The sequence below is a fragment of the Uranotaenia lowii genome, chromosome 2, assembly GCF_029784155.1.
Source record: "Uranotaenia lowii strain MFRU-FL chromosome 2, ASM2978415v1, whole genome shotgun sequence".
NCBI classification, from domain to species: Eukaryota; Metazoa; Arthropoda; class Insecta; order Diptera; family Culicidae; genus Uranotaenia; species Uranotaenia lowii.
The window spans coordinates 44,461,216-44,481,692 of record NC_073692.1 but is presented as its reverse complement, the minus strand read 5'-3'; the positions used below and the strand labels follow the sequence as shown (position 1 = coordinate 44,481,692).

At 35.4% G+C, this 20,477-nt stretch overlaps 1 protein-coding gene across 3 annotated transcripts in view; it reads left to right on the top strand.

Moving 5' to 3' along the window:
- LOC129745444 (P protein-like) overlaps window positions 1-20,477 on the top strand; it is a 70,381-nt gene that overhangs the window by 26,233 nt on the left and 23,671 nt on the right. Inside the window, exon 4 of one of the 3 annotated variants that reach the window (XM_055738528.1) lies at window positions 6,578-6,690. In XM_055738528.1, coding sequence (XP_055594503.1) covers window positions 6,578-6,690 — 113 coding nt within the window. Of the gene's footprint in view, window positions 1-6,133; window positions 6,691-20,477 lie in introns of those variants that run through there. The other 2 variants (XM_055738527.1, XM_055738526.1) reach the window with 2 other exon arrangements.

Here is a 20,477-nt window from a genome sequence, read left to right as displayed (position 1 = left end):
TTTCGAGTGGTTATTTATCAAAATCGGTTCAAAATTGAAGAAGTTATGGCTACTTTACCATAACTGAAATTTTTGGAGTTTTTAATAATTTAACGCAACGCAGTACATTTATCATAGTATAGGAAGAATGAAACATGATAAATCTCACTCGCTCCAAGTCAAAATTATTTATTAGCTTACCAGAAGGTCACATGCCAAGTTTCAGGAAGATCTGACAATAGGGAGGGTTTGCTTAAGTCTCAAACGTGAATAAAATTTTGAGGTATACTGGAAGGATTATTTTTTATGGTTAAATTTCTTAAAGCCTAAGTTGAGAAAAATATTTCACCCGAAGACTGTAACTCGATTGGATTTGAAACAGAAAAGTTATTGCGGTTCAAATATTGTATTTTGGTCGAAAATTGTCGTATAAAACACAATGCGTAAAAAGTATACTGAATGAGGCCTAGATGTGACCCAGATTGATATTTTGCCGATCGAATCAAAACCATATACATAAACGATTTTCAAAATTAAAACTATTTTGATTCCGCGTGATTTAAAGCAGCAAATGTTGTCTGAGAAGTATGAACTCAATACATACTTATGCATAAGAAATAATCGTATGACTCTTTGCAGACGTTTGAAAAAAAATAAAGAAAATGGGAAGAGATACATACAATTTTATAATCCAATACGCCAAGGAGGTGAGTTTTGATTCATATCGATAATAGAAAAAAGAATTAGATGTTTTCGACAGAAATAAATAGAAAACATTTTTTAAACATGTACAAATGAACTCAACTGAAAATGTATCAAGCGCCTTTAATTTTTTAGAACTACAAAAAACTATGAAAATGAACAGACACATGAACAGAACAAGAGCCTGTCCTTTAAAGTGGATTATATAGGATTCATGATTATTTAAAGGCCGAATGCAAAAATTTTTTGAATTTTTGCCAGCATAAGTTCAAGTTTTCTTTGCTAATCTACTTTACTTACTTCCAAAACTCATCCAAGATTTTTTGTAAAATATTTAAGTAACGTTTACATGAGTAAATTTGAACTTTTAGGTTTGTATGGGAAAATTGAATATTTTGTACTAAAAATCAACATCATTTTTCTTTCTTCGGTGGAACCGATCCAGCTGACTGTTTTTGTGAAAATTTTTAAAATTCTTAAGGGAAATTTTCCGCTGAACAACAAGATCGTAACTTCGTATCTTATTAAGCAAAAAAGTTATTAGCTGTTTAACAGAGGTATGTCTTTTTGCGATGATAAACGACAAATTTAATTGACATCACTGCTGGAGCCTTGCAAAATATTGCAAGAAAAGTAGTCATGCAATACCTCGTTAGGCGCCCTGCAGGGATGTCAATTGAATTTATTGTTTATCAATGCGAAAAGACATACTTCTGATATACAGCTAATAACTGTTTTGCCTAATAAGATACGAAGTTACGGTCTTGGACAAAGTTGTTCAGCGGAAAATTTCCCTTAGGAATTTTATTAATTGGCACAAAAACTGTCAGCTGGCTCGGTTCCACAGAAGAAACAAAAATGATGTTGATTTTTCAGTACAAAATATTCAATTTTTCCATACAAACCCAAAAGTTCAAATTTACTCATGTAAACGTTACTTAAACATTCTACAAAAAATCGTGGATGAGTTTTGGACCAAGACGAAGCTTTTAAGACCCCAGGGTTTGAGAAATTCAAAAATGACCCCAAATCGACTCAGTCTAATGTATACTTATTCAAACTGCTTCGAAGGGTGAGGATGGTGAACAGAAAGCTGTTTTTTTCTAATGTTTTTTATTTCTCCAGCTCTTAAAAAATATACCACCCAAAGCTTATTGGGAGCTGAAAGCGCTGCGTTAAGCATAATATTAGGCAAAAAACTCGAGAATTGTACCGATATCTAAAATTCTATTTCCATTAAGTTTATGCGCAATGAATTCCAATAAATGAGAAAATTTTGATGTCGATTTCAACCTTTAAGTGAACTCGAACGAAGCGTAATAAATCAACTAAATGGTATACAATAAATGAAACATGGAACCAATTTAGAATTTTTGAGGATCTGGGTAAATGGACATACTGTTCCAGCTGAGAAGAATGCTGAGTATTAACGTCTTTAATGGAGAAGAATTCCGTACTATAAATTACGCTTACTTATACGTCTCAATACTATGAAATAAGTCAAATTGAACTAAAAATCGTGTTTCCAAATGTTCCTAAATCTAACGTGGAAATGTCAAATTGAAAAAAAAACAAATCTCAATATTCCATTTACTTATCGATGTGAATAATCAGCATACATTGTATTCAATTTCATGGTACGTTTCGTCAAATTCGACGCTCATGTTCCTTATTCTGCTGAAAAAATCTTGTCACTGGCGTGGTCAACCAGATTCATTCAGCATAATTCCTTGCGACAGTCTTCGATCTTAAAAATGGCAAACCTCTTGCTTGAGAGATAAAAAAAACCAAACGATTACAAAAAAATTGAAGACACGTAAAACCCAAAACGAAACGGACCGAACCAGTCGAGTTATTAATAGATCCTCGTTATTTGGGATGGGACTACGACTGCCTGGCCGGTTGGACATTTGTAAATTTTCAACCAGCAAGAGAAAGAATTGAAATAAATTGTGCCGATTGCGGGAGGGAGTTTCCCACCTTTTGGTCGTCGTCGTGGTCATCTGTCTGGTGGAAATCGGTGAATGAAGCTGCGGGTGAAGTGGAAAAGTTTTTCTCCCTCCCTTCCCCATCATAGGAAAATGATTGTTCAGCAACATGTGTTCACAATTTTTGGCAGAGCGCGCGGTTCTGTATTCGCCGATTCGGTGAATTTGTTCTGGACTTCTCTCGGACTGGACCCGGAATCCGGGAACAGAAAATGGCCATCTTCCGTTGCTCGTTTTTTTTGTTTACGAACGGCATTCAGCGAAACTTTTGCTGAAGCCTATCATGTTTTTTTTACATCCTCCGAAATAGGTTTGTGTGTTAGGCCATAAAATTATTATATTGCTTCGATGAGTCGGAACTTAATTGGGGAAATTTGGTGGTGATTTGATGAAGCTGTCAATAAGGGCAGATATTTGTTTTTGTTGGCAGATATCGATGATAGACTGACTCTAAACATGCATGACAGAATATAAGGTTAAAATTTTCACCTCTTATAATAATTTGAGCTGTGCTTATCAGTTAATTTATCCAAAGTTACATTATATCTGAGCTTGGGAACTCACAGTTATGAGCCAAAAATGACAAAAATAACAAAAATGACAAAAATGACAAAAATGACAAAAATGACAAAAATGACAAAAATGACAAAAATGACAAAAATGACAAAAATGACAAAAATGACAAAAATGACAAAAATGACAAAAATGACAAAAATGACAAAAGTGACAAAAATGACAAAAATGACAAAAATGACAAAAATGACAAAAATGACAAAAATGACAAAAATGACAAAAATGACAAAAATGACGAAAATGACAAAAATGACAAAAATGACAAAAATGACAAAAATGACAAAAATGACAAAAATGACAAAAATGACAAAAATGACAAAAATGACAAAAATGACAAAAATGACAAAAATGACAAAAATGACAAAAATGACAAAAATGACAAAAATGACAAAAATGACAAAAATGACAAAAATGACAAAAATGACAAAAATGACAAAAATGACAAAAATGACAAAAATGACAAAAATGACAAAAATGACAAAAATGACAAAAATGACAAAAATGACAAAAATGACAAAAATGACAAAAATGACAAAAATGACAAAAATGACAAAAATGACAAAAATGACAAAAATGACAAAAATGACAAAAATGACAAAAATGACAAAAGTGACAAAAATGACAAAAATGACAAAAATGACAAAAATGACAAAAATGACAAAAATGACAAAAATGACAAAAATGACGAAAATGACAAAAATGACAAAAATGACAAAAATGACAAAAATGACAAAAATGACAAAAATGACAAAAATGACAAAAATGACAAAAATGACAAAAATGACAAAAATGACAAAAATGACAAAAATGACAAAAATGACAAAAATGACAAAAATGACAAAAATGACAAAAATGACAAAAATGACAAAAATGACAAAAATGACAAAAATGACAAAAATGACAAAAATGACAAAAATGACAAAAATGACAAAAATGACAAAAATGACAAAAATGACAAAAATGACAAAAATGACAAAAATGACAAAAATGACAAAAATGACAAAAATGACAAAAATGACAAAAATGACAAAAATGACAAAAATGACAAAAATGACAAAAATGACAAAAATGACAAAAATGACAAAAATGACAAAAATGACAAAAATGACAAAAATGACAAAAATGACAAAAATGACAAAAATGACAAAAATGACAAAAATGACAAAAATGACAAAAATGACAAAAATGACAAAAATGACAAAAATGACAAAAAATGACAAAAATGACAAAAATGACAAAAATGACAAAAATGACAAAAATGACAAAAATGACAAAAATGACAAAAATGACAAAAATGACAAAAATGACAAAAATGACAAAAATGACAAGAATGACAAAAATGACAAAAATGACAAAAATGACAAAAATGGCAAAAATGACAAAAATGACAAAAATGACAAAAATGACAAAAATGACAAAAATGACAAAAATGACAAAAATGACAAAAATGACAAAAATGACAAAAATGACAAAAATGACAAAAATGACAAAAATGACAAAAATGACAAAAATGACAAAAATGACAAAAATGACAAAAATGACAAAAATGACAAAAAATGACAAAAATGACAAAAATTATAACAGTGACAAAATCTCAATTGTGACAAAAAGACTAAATGGCACAAACTATTTTTTTTTTCTTTCAATTTTCAACGGTCGCCATGTAAGAAGCAAATCTATTTTATTTAGGCCTTTTGGTTCGATTGCTGAATTTTCATTCCAGATATAAATGGCACTAACATCATCAAAATTGGTTTTCCAGTTTTCTGCCCACTGAGCTACACTCTCAAAAAGTCGTCTCCGAACGCTATGATTTCATTCGATGGCTCCTTCCTCGCTCCATTAAGATTTTATCAACGGAAAGCGAACAACAAAACGTCAAGTTTCCTTTCGTCACGCGACGCAGGCAAGGTATCGAAGGCTTGGAAGTGCCGGTAACCACGCTATTAACTGTTGCATCTAGAACTTTTTCGTTCTGATGTAGTAAGAAACTTCGTAGAAGTTGGTTTTAATAATAATTTCATATCAGCAAAAATCTGTTGACTATGTTGACAATTGTAGAGAGTTACTCAGAATATACATATGTCTTATGCTGACATATGGTAGTTTTTAAGATTTTGAAACTTATGAATTATTTTGTCATTTTTTATGCTAACACCTCAAGAATGGATTTTTAGTATTCCTGGGTTCTGTGCCAGTGAGTTTAATTTTTTTTTCAAACTCATTTGCATTTACCTTATCGCTGTGGCCTGTGGGCTTTTTTTAAATACTGAGTGCAATAAAATGAATAACACTTAAATTCGACAGAAATAATTTCTACAGTGCCTGAATAACACTTTGGAATCAATAAGCATTTTTTCACATATTTATGTCAGGAACATTTCTTTACGCATTTCGCAATAGAATTCCAGTACATATATCATTCGATGACGGGTAAAGGAACCCAAGTCTCAATTTTTAGACGGTTATAAATATCACTAGAATTTCAAGTTCAAAATATTCAAACCGAAATAAAAAAAAAGAAACATATTTACTTTTTGAAGAAAACATCTGTCACTCAGAGATCAGAGCATCTACCCTAAAAAAACGACGCTTTTCCCACACCACGTCAGTGACATAATTCGCTTACCATGGGAAGGCTGGTGGCTGCTGATGGGATTTGAATCATCAACTAACGGGGGGCTCAATGAAGTTCCACGAGCGGTGCGTGTTTGGTGCCACCAGCAGCAACTTTACTATTGATCAATCAACTTTCGTCGACTTTTCTCCACCCCTCGGTGTTTTACTTCGCAAGATTCTTTAGACGAGCGAGGAAATGACTTTATGGTTTCCATCAAACCGACTAATCACTTCGTCAAGACACAGGACCTGCCTCGGGTAGCTGTTGCTCATTTATGGTTTCGCTTCCCGAGGAAAAGGATCTTAGAAACTTTGTGCTCTTTTCTAGATAGTGCTTTGCTGGATAAATCCTCTGAAAATCTGCCGAAAAGACTAAACCGGTAGTGTAGATTAGTGTCCAGGTGTTCGTGGGTTCTTTTCATCTTAACCCGTGGTGAAAAGATGGACATGCTGGATAAGATGAACCCGTTCCGGCGGCGTCGAACTGGGGCTTCAGCTGGGGCCGATGGGGATTCCAGTCCTCCGGTTGCGGGAACTAGTCTTCCCAATCCGACCATAACCCTATCGCGGGCAAATCCTTCGGAAGCAACCCTTTCGAGTGGGGGTTCTTCGGTGGGAACGGGACTGCACAGTAACGGTAACGGTGAACCAAGTGGATCTGATAAGGCCAAGAAGAAATCCAAGCGCTCACGTACTATTTCGGTTGTCCCCATCAGCGAGGTGACGGAGGCATCCCTGGAGCTATGGCGCACCCTGCCGCCCAAGATCCGGCAGGACCCCAGTATGGTGTCCTTCCAGCAGGTGGAACTGGAGCATGCCCGGCTGCACGGTGAGTACACTTTGAACCAACTGTAAACAAACTATAGATATATGTGAAAACCTACTGATAAAAAACTGTAAGAATGTGATTGCAGTTCTTAAACGTTAAGTATTATATTTTTAATCCGAAAAATAAGTTCAAATCGGATTTTTGTCAATATGTCATGTACCGTCTTACGCATACATGGAGAAATATCTGCGTGAATTTTGAGATATTTGTATAAAATCATTAATTAAAACAAATGTAAGAATATACTAAACACGCTCGTAAAAATTACACGCTTAATTACACATTGGACTACTGTTTTCTACATAACATTAAGTGCTAACTGTCTGATATGGAGGCGCATGGCTTGTAGAAATAATTAGGTATCATTATAATAAGCCTCAGTTGAAGCTTAAGCTCATACTCATGATAGCTGTAACTGATCATCAGATGACAAATTTTAATGATAAATTTGAATCTTCAAGGTGACATTCTTAAAAAAAAACTACCAATATTTTGATAAACACCAGTTACAAACTGGTAAATATTTCACACGATGTGTAGTTATTCTACGTTTTCGATTGCTTCAAAATTCCTCGCTAAAAATAAAACAAGAATTCCCATCTTTAATTTGCACCTTTGTAATGATACACCAAAGTCATTATGTGTTAATATTGCTACCCCTTTAGGTAGGAATCTCAAATCGTCTGACCACTGACTCTTCACTTTTTGTTTGATGGTTTTTTTTTCAATGTTTTCAACTTTATCCCTAAAATATTACTTTTGAACGCTTTCGTCATATTTTTCTCAAACTAATCGCTAATTGCCTTGATCCAATAAAATCCAAGTTCTTATGGTTAGTCAATCAAGATTGACAAAAACGAATTAAAAATGATTTTCCGTAAAAGACTCAAAAGTAGTTTAGCTTAGCTTAGCTAAGCTGTGATTGACTACACTCCACCTTAAATCATTGAGTTCGAAATGCTTCATTTACAGTTTTTTTTTAAACCGATTCTAGAAGAACTTCGTATTTTTGACATTTGTTTTCGACTATACATTTCGAAATCCATGATCGCTGGCGTGGCTAAGCAGAACAACTTCCACGTCGCCCATGATTGCTACTCCGTGATTAATCGAGGCCATCAATTTTGCACAAAATCCAAAAGAATGGTGCCAGGAATTAGCAGCCATTCTCATTGTACAAAACTGATGCTCTCCCTTTTTTATATGATTTTTATGATTAATAACGGCGCCGGCCATGTCCTAGTAGTCAATGGAGAAAAGGGAAGGATTGTTATTTAAATAGTAAGATGCTCTTTAAGTTCAACTAGTAACCTCTCGCTCCTGCATAATAAAAAAAAATTAAATAGTCAGAACCAGAGTAAAGTTAGTATCACCAACTATGGTAACCGTGTATACGCCTGCGAATCCATATTCAAGTATTCAAGGAAAGGGTTGTGTTAATTGGTGAAAGGTAGAGATCAGGATCAATTTTGGTAAATGGCGTGATAATGATTTTTTTACATCTCCTATGCACCTAGACATTTCCTAAGGAAACTCCTATTTCTATGAGGTATTTGATAAACATACAATAAAAATGAATCGAGTAAAATATTGAAGGAAAATCAATACCATCCAACTTTTTTCCTTGATAAACTAGCCCTTTTCCCTAACCGGATCTCTGTTGAAGCAAAGAGTTTACAAAAGGGCTTTAATGATTGAAGACGGAAAGCATCTTAAAATGCAAATGAATTATATTGTAATATTTATCTACAAATTTCTATGATTAATGTCTTTTTCAAAACTCTTGGATTCTTTTCTCTTTCCTTTGCCTCACATTTTAGAAGGCTTAAGAGCTTGAATGCTTAAAGAGCACAAAATAATGTTTTGAATAATCAATACTTTTAAATACATTTTTGATTTTTCTTTCTTCTACCATCAATTTAAGTTAATATCATAGTAAATTCATAGTAACCGTTTCAAATTTGGAAATGTAAATATTTCAAATTACAAAACCAAACATGTTTAGCAAAAAAAGGAACTCGTTTTATTAAACAAAATTACAATATTTACTTAGAAAAACAGGTACTGATCTTAAAATATCGAGGTTCAGAGTTCATCTACTGCAATCCAACAGCACTTTGAGAACAAAACAGTTCAAGAAGTACAAGCCCCTTTGGTTTGTCCACTTCCACTAACTTCACACTGGATAACGACTGACGTTTATTGCACTCTACTTAAATAATCCACCGATATAAAAGAGTTTACTGCGCTGTCAAAATTATTGAAACTTTGCCCTTAAACACGAAGGAAAAATAAATTTGGAAAAATCACGAAGCAAAACAAGACCGCGGAAAAATATGCAACCGCACTCGAGCAAGGCCAACTTTGTTCCCGTAAGAGACTCAAAAGTGGTTTGCGAAGTTATTAGACATAGTTGTGCAACCTGTATACACATCTCAGGTGGCGATGGAAATCCCGTGCTAAGTGTTAGTAAAAGTTTTTTTTTGTAAACATTGAAACCATGACAATTCGTGACGTCAATTGCATTTCCAAACAAACAACCAACAGCGAAAACTATAGAGAAAAAAATCATTGCCAACTGCTGTTTACAATTCTCGCCTAGGATACATAAACATCCTGGCAAGTGACGTAGGCTTTGTTTACCGTTTTACTTCTTGAATAACGAGTTCTGTATTAGTGTGCGTGTTTCTTCATCACCTTCTTTCCACCACATTGATAGTTGTGTACTTAGTCTTACACTCGAACCAAAAATTTGTTTGGAAGCCCACTTCATCACTTCAGTCTTACTGAAAAATGTACTAATAAGCGTTTTTTATATGATTTTGGATAATTTATAAAATATCTAAAAGTATCGTTGAAAAAGCTACACAATCATCAAAAATTTATGGTTTCAGTAAAACATCCTTGGTGCATCCGTGTCGTGTATCTTGTAGATAGCTATACCCAAGTAACACACAAAATTCAGATTGGTTTTATAATTTTTGAACGCTAGTTTATAAAGGACGTATAATGTCTATTATTGGTTTAAAAATCATTTAATAATAACCATTTTACAACTAGTCTCTAGGACATCTACACGCCCATTATATATCCAACTTATATAACAACATTAAACTTTTGAGATTTGATTTTTATTAGGCACTTTGAGTGTCCTATAAAACATTTTTATATTTGAAAAGATAAAGGATTTGAAAATGTTTAATTATACCTTCCTATGAACCTGTTCAGATTTATAAAAGCCCTTTCAAACCAATTCCTAGTATTCGTGTTCTTATACGGTCATTACAAGTGGCTTAGGTTTTAAACATGCAAATAAATAACTTTTTGTGGCGTCTATAAACCGTTTATAAGGAACTCAAACTTCTATACGCTGTAAAAGTTTTATAAAAGTTATTCGGTCGAATAATTGGCTTACAACAGTCAGTCGTCTCTCAATCGACCATAATGTCAACAATGGAAGGTTTTCTGTGGAAAAATCTGTAATTTCGCATCATCTGGGAACAATAAAGGGCGAAATTCATCTTTCCAATATTTTTCAACTCAATAAAAAAATTATAAATGATTTAAAAATTTGTCTTTTAATTATCCGCCAAACATATTCAAATCGAAAAGGTTTTATAAATGCTTCAAAGAAACTCATTAAGCCTGACTCAGTTTTGAAGGAAAGACTTACAGAATGTTATATAACTTTGTCGGTTTATAGAATACCATTCAAGCTTGCTTTTCAAATTTCACTCACGTTTATAAGACAAAAAGGTTATTTAAAAGAAAAATAGTTTTATTAGCAGTTTTTAGAAAGAAAAATCGTTTTTTAAAAGTTCAATTACGACTTTTATTAATTTCATATATTAGCGCCATTTGTTAGACAAAAAATGGTGAATTTATAAATGAGACCTTTCTATTTTAGAGATTAACCTTTATACCCTAACCCACGCATTATAAATATGGATATCCTTATTGCTGAGATAATGTTTTAAAATTTATTTACAATCCAAAAGATGATTCAATAGTTGAAGCAATATTTATTCGATCAATTTAATCGGTTTTTTATTGTTTAAAAGAACGATTAACAGCAGGCCCACAATTTTTTTCAAATTTTCTCATACTTATTTGCGGTAAATTTGAAAGCGCAAGTAAATAAATAGCAGGTATTGAGCATTCCAGCTTAGAAAATAGCATTGAATTACCTAAAGAATTAAGATATCCTTTTAAGATTTTAAGATATAAGATTCAATTGTTTTGTAAATTATTATTGAAAACCCAATTCCGGAGCAGAATTATTTGTAGATGAAAATAATATAATAAATAGGTTTTATAAGCGAAATTCACACAGAACTCTGAAAGTTGATTTGGATTGGCAAGGTTTTATTATTTGCTCTGCAGAACCTACTGCAGAAGGGCCTTTTTGTGCTACTAAGCGTTGTATTGCAGTTTTATAGATCCTTACATAACCGGACGAGGTTTTATAGCTTTAATTTATAGTTGGTATAGAGTCCCTAATAAAACCTAAATTGTTACTTGGGTAGACTGTAGATAGCTTCATACTTTTATTTACGTTTATTCCAGATTTTCATGATATATCCAGTCAAATCTGCCCAGAATGCCCAGATATTGTTCAAAACTTCCCGGTTTTATCCAAATCATAAATAAAAAAAACTCAATTTCACTTTGAAAATTTTAAAATTTTCTGTTCAAAAGCGATTTATAAAAAAAAACTAAATAAACAACTTTTTTTTAAATCCTTAGATACGATCTCAACACAACTGCTGTAATTCAATGAAAACTTTGAATTTCAAGTTATTTTCCTTAACTTACCTTTTTTCTGTTTTTTGCCTTAATTTGGTTTGATTTCTCATTTTTAACTTTTTTTTTCAAAAAATCCTTAATTGCCCGATCGTGTGGTAGAAAGTATTGTTTGCTTATGTTTGGTTTTATACATCTATTCTGAAGATATCTTGCTCAAATTCGAATTTCATCTAATAAGTAATTTCAAATTGAAGATTCACAGGAACTTACGAAAAATCATCTGATGTTCTTTCAAATATCGGTGACGTTTTAAAAATCCGGGAGACCCCTACTTGAAAAAGATCTTGTGATCATCATCTGGTAATATAATCTGGTTGAAAATAATAGCCTTCAATACATGAGAGAGCATGGCCGTAGGAACGGGGGGGGGGGGTTTTGGGGTTTTAACCCCCCCCCATGAGGGTCCAAAAATGCAAGCGAGGTATTCTACTCTACACTCAAAATTTGAAATTCATAATCAAATTTTGATAATAGAGCAAAGATATTCAAGAGTAACTATCTGAACTAAAAACTAGTACCAACCAAAATCCATTCCAAGTTCAAAATTCTGCTACAGTTTTTCAAAATTTTCTCACTTGTTCATAGAATAAGGTTGTCAGATTTTTTTCAGCACGTATGCCGGCCGGACAAATCCGGGCTGTTTTATATAAAAACCGGCAAAATCTGGGTATTAGATTTCAAAATTGTCGACCAAATCCAGGCAAAACCGGTCAATTTTGGTCAAAACCTAAGAATTGCTCATCAAAAATTTAGAAAAAAAAAACTTAAAAACCTTTCATGATGATTTTCCAATGAAATCTGGGCAACCGGGTCCGGCCGGACTTTTTGCAAATTTATTATTAAATATCCGGGCCAATCCGTTTAAAACCGGGCAATTTGGCAACCTTATCATAGAAATAAGGTCTTAATATTAAATTTTAAATTAAACCCATTTTGGAGGTTCTGGTGAATTAAGATTAAACCAACAATACAGAATTTAAATAAAAGATTCATGAATGAGGGCTCTAAGATTTGGCTCATGAAATTCTGATCTGGAATTAAGTTTCGGATATCGTATTTTTTGTATGTTTTGGAAATCGTATAGAAATTCGGAAACAGATTTGAAGTTAATTTTTTGAATTTAGGTTTAGTATTCAGAAGAAGATTTAGCTTGTGAATGAGTTTTTCAACCAACATAAAATTGTTCAGAATTTCAAGAGAACATAAACATAAAAATTTGCTTGTCAATTCAATTTCCAGATTTCATTGTTTTTAATCAAAATAAATTTGTACACACAATTCAGCTGAAAATCACAAATTTTAGTTTTTTTTTTCTAAATTTTGATTCATGCAAAATATCCCAAATTATATTAAAAAAAAATCATCCACAGGATTTTTAGTATGGAATTGATTTCTTATGAAAAATATTGCCTGTTTAAGAAACATGTACCTGATCTTCACCAAAAAAAATCTGCAGATTGTATTTTATTTTCTCTTTTTTTTTATTTATATTGCAGCTTGCTTTAAGCCAAATTTCAAATTAAAATCATAAATTTAGTTCAATTTTGCATCAAGCAAGTTTGATTCGAACTTTTTTTTTATCTCTTATTGTTTTTATTCGAAAATTTTAATTATTTTCATCAAAGGTTAGAATCTTGGAGTTTGCAAAAGAGTTTAGAAGATTGGTCTTGTTTGATTTGATTTTAAGAGAAATTGAAGGCTACCCTAAAAAGAGCTTATTTTATGCTCAAATAAACTAACTTTGATCTACCAGACTTTTAAACAAATTTTAAAAAAATTTACCATCGATGAAAGCAAATTTCATATTTTATTTCTTGAGGTTTCATTTAAAATAATTTAGCTCACCCTTTAGGTTAAAAACCACTTTTCTAAAGTTACTTTTTTTAAGGTTTTCTAAGCCATCCTTGTGGCATTCGTGTCTTCTCTTAAGTTACAATTTCATACAAAAACTATTAATGAGTACTTAAAAATGAATAATCATATAGTTACAAACATAATTTGTTTTAATTTTTTTTATTCGTGTGTTTTAGACAAAAAATCATAGGTGAAAATAAGTCATCAAAACCCCCCCCCATGAGTCGGTTCTTCCTACGGCCCTGTGAGAGAGTGATATAGGTCTAAATACCGAGCCAATTTTCTGACATGTTTATTTACACTTATCTTTAAACACATCATTACCATCAAGTAATTTCAAGAAATGAATTTACCGTTGAAATTCATTTCTTGAACAGATAATGTTACTTGAAAAAAATTTCCATGGGCCTTCGCGTATCTTTCAAAACCACAATTTGTACCAGTATCAGGCACGGAGTAGACTTCGAAGCAAATATAATCGTACTCAGAGTGCACTTCGTCGCAATACAAAAAAGCTCTGGAAATTTGTAAACTTCAAACGGAAAGAGTCTGGGCCTCCAGCTGTACTCCAATTAAATGATCGTATTGCCATGTCAACTGACGAAAAATGCAATTTTTTGCGACGCACTTCGTCGGTTTTTTTTTTCAGTCGAATCGCCTACCGCTGGCCAATTGAACGCCGCTGTAACACGATTGCCCATTGATGTGCTGGATCTGAATGTTTTTGCTGTAAGCGAGGAAATGGTTCTAGAGGCAATAATTAATCTGAAAAACTTCACGACATCCGGACAGGATGGCATACCGGTATATTTCCTAAAATTTCCAGTGTACAAAAAAGGTGAAAAAATAAGATGTTTTTAACTACCGTGGTTTTAGTTTATTGATTAGATCCTAGGCTTCAGCCCTTTATCTTATTCTATAATATAAATGACACTTAATAACTACAGTAATTGTTAATTTGTTGAAGAGCACTGCACAATTCTACTTTTGATTTGTTCTCTGGACATGCTTAGTTGAATAATATCGACGTTTGTGTTGTAAAATGCCATTATTCGGTACATTGGTTCGTTTCTGGCGTAATTCTGGATGCGATTAGCTAGTTGAAACGGCCTTACGCTTCGTAAACTACTGCGGCTTTCGTACGGAGATATACAAGATAATAAATACGGCGAGTAATATCTTCCACAGATTAAGTCCTTTAGAAACAGTGCGTCGATCGATTTTCTTCGGGTTTCCAGCGTGTACAAACCTACCAGCATGCACAAGACTCGATACTCCGGCATTTCTGCTTGCCACCCAAGGTTTCTCAAAGCGTATTTCAAGAACTTCTCCTGAACTCTCTCTAGTCTGTTGTTGTGTATGTTGTAGTACGGTCGCCACACAATGCCGGCATATTCAATGACAGTCCTAACTAATCCAGTGTGGATAGAAACAATCGTGTTGGGATTATCCAGCTCGTGACAGATTCTACTAACCATTCCGAACATAGAATTGGCCTTTGCTACAACTTTTTCGATGTGTTTTGAAAAAGTTAACTCCGCGTCCAACTCCACTCCTAAGTCTTTTACTGAGCTTTGCCGAGCAATGATGAAATCGTTTTCTAAGCGGTATTCATAAGTGATATTGCTTATTTTCCGGGAAAATGTTATCACGTTGCATTTCGAGGAATTGATCTTCAGGCCAAATCTACTGCAGCACTCTGTGAATCTGTGCAAGGCGTTTTGCAGAGTCACGCAATCCTTCGGGTGACGAATAGGCAAAAACATTTTCAAATCATCGGCATAAACCAGCGCGAACACATCAGTCAGCACTTCAGGAAATTCGTTCATAACAGCGATGAAAAGAAGGGTCCCAAGTGACTCCCTTGTGGAACACCACTGTTGACCGACAAAGTACTAGATCTCACGTTCTCCAGTTTGACGTATTGCGTTCTTTCGATCAGGTACGAACGAATGCATTGGAGACAGGATCCGGTTATTCCATTCTTGCATAATACCGACAGTAGAGCGTTTATATTGATTACATCAAAGGCTTTGGACATGTCAGTGTATACTGCGTCAACTTGAAAACCTTGCATCATCCACTGCGAGGTTCTCGACACAAACTCTGTTAGGTTCGTTACGGTTGAGCGTTTCTTGAGAAAACCATGTTGAACATCCGAAGTCTTCGTTTCAATCCACGGGTAAATCTTATCGTATACAATACTCTCGAAAAGTTTGGGTATTGCAGAGAGAATTGCAACACCACGATAGTTTTCTACGGTGAGCCTGGAACCGTTCTTGTGTATCGGTATAACATGCGAGATTTTCCAAAACTTCGGAAATAAACCGGCACGAATCGATGAAGTAAAGAGGAATTGTAAGGGCTCTTCGATTCCACTCACACATTTCTTTAAAAATGAGTTTGGTATTCCATCAGGGCCACAACTTTTCAATTCGTCAAGCGTTAAAATCTTTCGTCGTATATCAGTTGCCACTATGGTGAATTCGGGTAAAATTTCTACTGGTGATTGGCGTTCTTGTTCTATTTCTGCGTTGCTCAAACGATACACGCTGTGAAAGTATTCGGCAAAGAGCTCGGATGCATCTTCCAAAGATTCTGCTTTGTTGTTTTTGTAAGAAACATTTTTTGGTATCAAGTTAGACTTACGTTTCGAGTTGACATATTTCCAAAATCGTTTTGGTTCAGATTGTATATTTTGTTGAAGTTCGTTCAAATAGCTGCATTGTTGGGCTCTATGCAAACTATTGAATAAATTAGCCGCTGTTCGGTATGCTGTTTCATCAAGCTCAGATTTACTTCTGCGGAATTTGTTATGCTTCTTTCGCTTGTCTTTAAGTAGGCAGATAGTGTCGCTGTCAAACCATTCCGGGTATTTAGAGCGAGACGATTTTACTCTGATGGTTTTACAGTGATTGAGTAATATTCCAAAAACCACGGTGTAAAACGACAAAACATTGGAATCCAGGGCATTTCCTATTGAGCGATCATTTTCGCGAATGTTGTCGAAAATCCCTAGGCTATTTAAGAAATCCAACATAGATCGTATACTCGAACTAGTAGTTTCGGGAATATCTTCGTTATGTAGAAAAACCGTATTCCATTCCACTTCCAAAAGAGCTTGAGAAACAGCTTCTACGTCAAAGTTTTTCATATCAATCGTTACTTTACTTTCCTGAGCTGACAGTGCATCTGCATATTGAAGAATATTTAGACATATGTACGTTTATCCCCATGGCCTTGTGATGCACCTCATGCTGAATTATAGGTAAAATCTCATCAACATGACAACTTCATTCGTCATTAGTGAATATAAGATCAAGAAACCGGTTATTATGATTAGCGATTCCACAAACTTGCCGCAAATCGAAGGCGGCCATATCGTCGATAATAATCGATTCTTCAGGCAAACGGACGTTGTTTGGCAGAAAGTGAAGATCACTAGCTTTATCTCGATACCAAGTGGTATTCTTCAAGTTGAAATCACCAATTATGATCACTTTGCTGTCGGGTGATATACTTTTAAACAAAGAACCCACATTTGCAGTATGGGAAACGTGTCTTTGATAGCCTGAGGCTGGAGGTATGTAGCTACAGCATATGAAAATCTTGATTTTGTCTATGACTCGTTTAACTGTGACTTCTTCATTGCAATTTGATTCATTGATCAGAGTGTCACATCGCTAGCTGCCTGCTCGAAAGTATTTGAGAGGATTGTCAACAATGTCATGTTTTCGGCTTGCCGGAACTTGAACTTCAAACTTGATGGTATTTAAATCCTTTTGCATATCAAATATGGATGCCGGCAAAAAAAATCGCGGTGATATACCTATACCGAAATTTCTGCAGCATTTAATTCTGTAAACCACGATATTTTTCTGAAAAAAAATTGCATCGACTGGGGTTTTCCGAACGATTGTGTGCGTGGATCAGAAGCTACCTAAAAGATCGTCGATAGGCTGTGAAAATAGGTTGAGCTGAATCCTCTGACTCCATTCCATAGTCTGGGGTACCCCAAGGCAGCAATTTGGGTCCATTGTTGTTTATGCTGTTTTGTAACGATATCAACTTGTTGCTCATATGATGTAGAGTTCTCCTGTATGCAGACGACTCAAAAATATTTTTAGTCATAAACAGTAAAGCTGACTGTTATGAATTTCAACGCTTCTTGGACACAGTTGTAAACTGGTGCGCCAATAATTTATCACATTTGAGCGTAGGAAAAATCCATTCATGCATAATTACGATATTCTGGACGAGCAGTTGCATCGTGTTGAGGAGATAAAGGATCTTGGCGTTTTGTTGGACAGTCATATGACTTTTAAAGTGTCATGGGTTGATGATTAATACGTCCAAGACGAAATACATGCTGGCCTGCGGATCTGAGACCGACCGAACCCGCTTGTCCAGTAATAACAAGGTCACGATCGACGGCGACGAGCTGGAGATAGTCGAAGACTTTGTCTATCTCGGCTCACTGGTGACCACAGACAATGACACCAGCCGTGCGATCCGGAGGCGAATTATCAGCGGAAGTCGTGCCTACTACGGACTCCACAAGCAACTGCGGTCGAGAAGACTTAGCCCTCGCACGAAGTGTAACCTGTATATGACGCTCATTAGACCGGTTGTTCTCTACGGGCACGAGACATGGATATTGCTCGAGGAGGACCTGCGTACACTCGGAGTATTCGAGCGACGAGTGTTAAGAACCATCTTTGGCGGCGTACAGGAGAACGGAGTGTGGAGGCGAAGAATGAACCACGAGCTCGCGCGACTCTACGGCGAACCCAGTATCCAGAAGGTGGTGAAGGCTGGCCGGATACGCTGGGCGGGACATGTTGCGAGAATGCCGGACGACTGTCCTGCAAAACAGGTGTTCGCTACGAATCCGGTAGGAACAAGACGAGCGGGAGCGCAACGAGCGAGGTAGTTAGACCAAGTGGAGCGTGATCTGGCGAACGTGGGGTGCCCGAGGAATTGGAGAACGGTTGCCATGGACCGAGTGAATTTTAGGAATTATGTTCGTCAAGTTATGTCGTGAGACGGTACACTACAGGGTGACAAAAAAGTCCGGTCACACTTTTTTGGGGTCGTCTGTAGCCTACACGTTGCATCTCTCTGGTGCCATCTATATGTCAAATGAAAGGGCTAACTCTGCTGCCCAAAGTGGCAGAGTTTCGTTTCTGTGCAGTTTGTTTACATTGAGTTGTGAGTCATGGCAGAGTTAAGGGCAGCTGTTATCGCTGCTCGGTTTGGCGCGCAGATGACGAGATTATTTTTTCGGACTAGAAGCTGTTCGTTTTCATTTCGAAGGATGAATGGCCTCCGTCGTCTCTGGATCTGAATCCTCTGGATTATTTCGTGTGGGGCTACATGATGTCGAAGCTGAACGAGTATAAAATAACAAACTTGGAGCAATTCAAGCGAGTTATCACGAAAATCTGGGACGAGATGCCGATGGAGTTGCGCGCCGCTTGCTACGACTTTCCGAGACGTCTGCAGCTGGTTCGATCAGAGAAAGGTGGTGTAATTCCGAAAAATCGTCTGTGAAGTATCTTTATGAGTTACTGAATGAAGCTATGAAAGCCAAATTCAGATTTTCTTCTTTTTCTTTGAAATATTGAGATTTTTCTGTGTGACCGGACTTTTTTGTCACCCTGTATGTGAATCTACATTGGAATGAGATGAAAATTTCCACATAGCAGTTTTGAGGGATGCTCTATAGCTTTCAGGTTTCAAATATTGACTTAGGGGTCGTCCATATTATCTGTTCACAGTTTTTGCAATATTATCTTTATTGTGCATAGGACTATAATGAAAATTGGCACATGGGAGTCTTACAGTAAAGGTTATTGATTTCAAGTAACAAGTTTTGGAAAAGAAAGAAAATAAAAGAATGTTTGGGACCTGATAGTCGTTGTTCAATCCAACTTTCCGGTCAACTCTTGATGGATTTCAGTTCTGCACAGCACATAAGGAAACGTTGCTACAATTCTTTACTTCGCTGAGTGAGACTGTTACTTTCCTGACGATCACAACGACTGACACATTTGGAAGTTCGGTATTTAAATTGTTACACTTGGATCTGTCTTTGATAGAATTATGAACCAGTAGGTTACTGGAAGTTAAAAAAACAGTAGAAACATACTCTCAATTGTCACCTGTTAGATGAAGTTGTTTTCCTTTGGTGGCATAAAACACTTTCACTGATGAAATGCAATTGTGGCTCAGAATTGTGGTTGGACGGACGGAAATGAACATCACCTCTCTTAGAGCAGAATCCGGACAACAAAACCATTCGTATGTTGTAGATATGTATTTCCCATTCAGAAGAACTAGGACATGCAAATGAGCCAATTCTGCCGCTGCTCGTTCTCTTCAATAGGTGCGGCGCCTCCACAAGTGTCATCGGAAGTGCTTGCATGCGATGATGATGGGTTGAGTACCGACTTACTTTCGTTTGCCGGGAAGAACATATCTATCTGGCTCTAGCGATTCAAACAGATTGTACCGGGTCAAAACAGTGTGAATTGAATAGCAAGACCTGAATCAGATTATCTGCTTAAAGTGCATATTTTACTCGATTTACCGGCATATGTTGCCACTTCATCATTTGTCGTTTTCAGGGAAATTTTTCAGAATACCAAAGACAAATACGATTTTGAGTTTGGAACCAAAAACATTCTGGCAATCTAAAATATTCGATCACATTGTACAAACATGTTTTTATTCGTACCAATCAATGTTCATAATTTTGTCCTCTGACCATCAAGAACCAGAAAAAAGCGCCATTCCAGCACATGAGTACAATCGTCAATTCATCGCACACAAAAAAGGCCCCCAAAAAACGGTACCATTGTGAGCCAATTTGTGCCACCTTCAATTCTGTGCCATAGGTCATTCAACAGCTCGTTGGGTTCTATTCCGTATTTTTTTGTCCCATTTGAGATTTTTTCTCTCCTGTCCATTTCGGTCCCCAGGAACTGAAAGAAATCCGATGCCAAATTGGCCACTGCCCATAGGCAGAGATGCGAGATGTCTCCACCGGATGATAGATATGTATTTACCTCGAAGATAACACAAACGAGATGTTTTTTTCATGGGCTCAGTTCGGGTTGATTTGA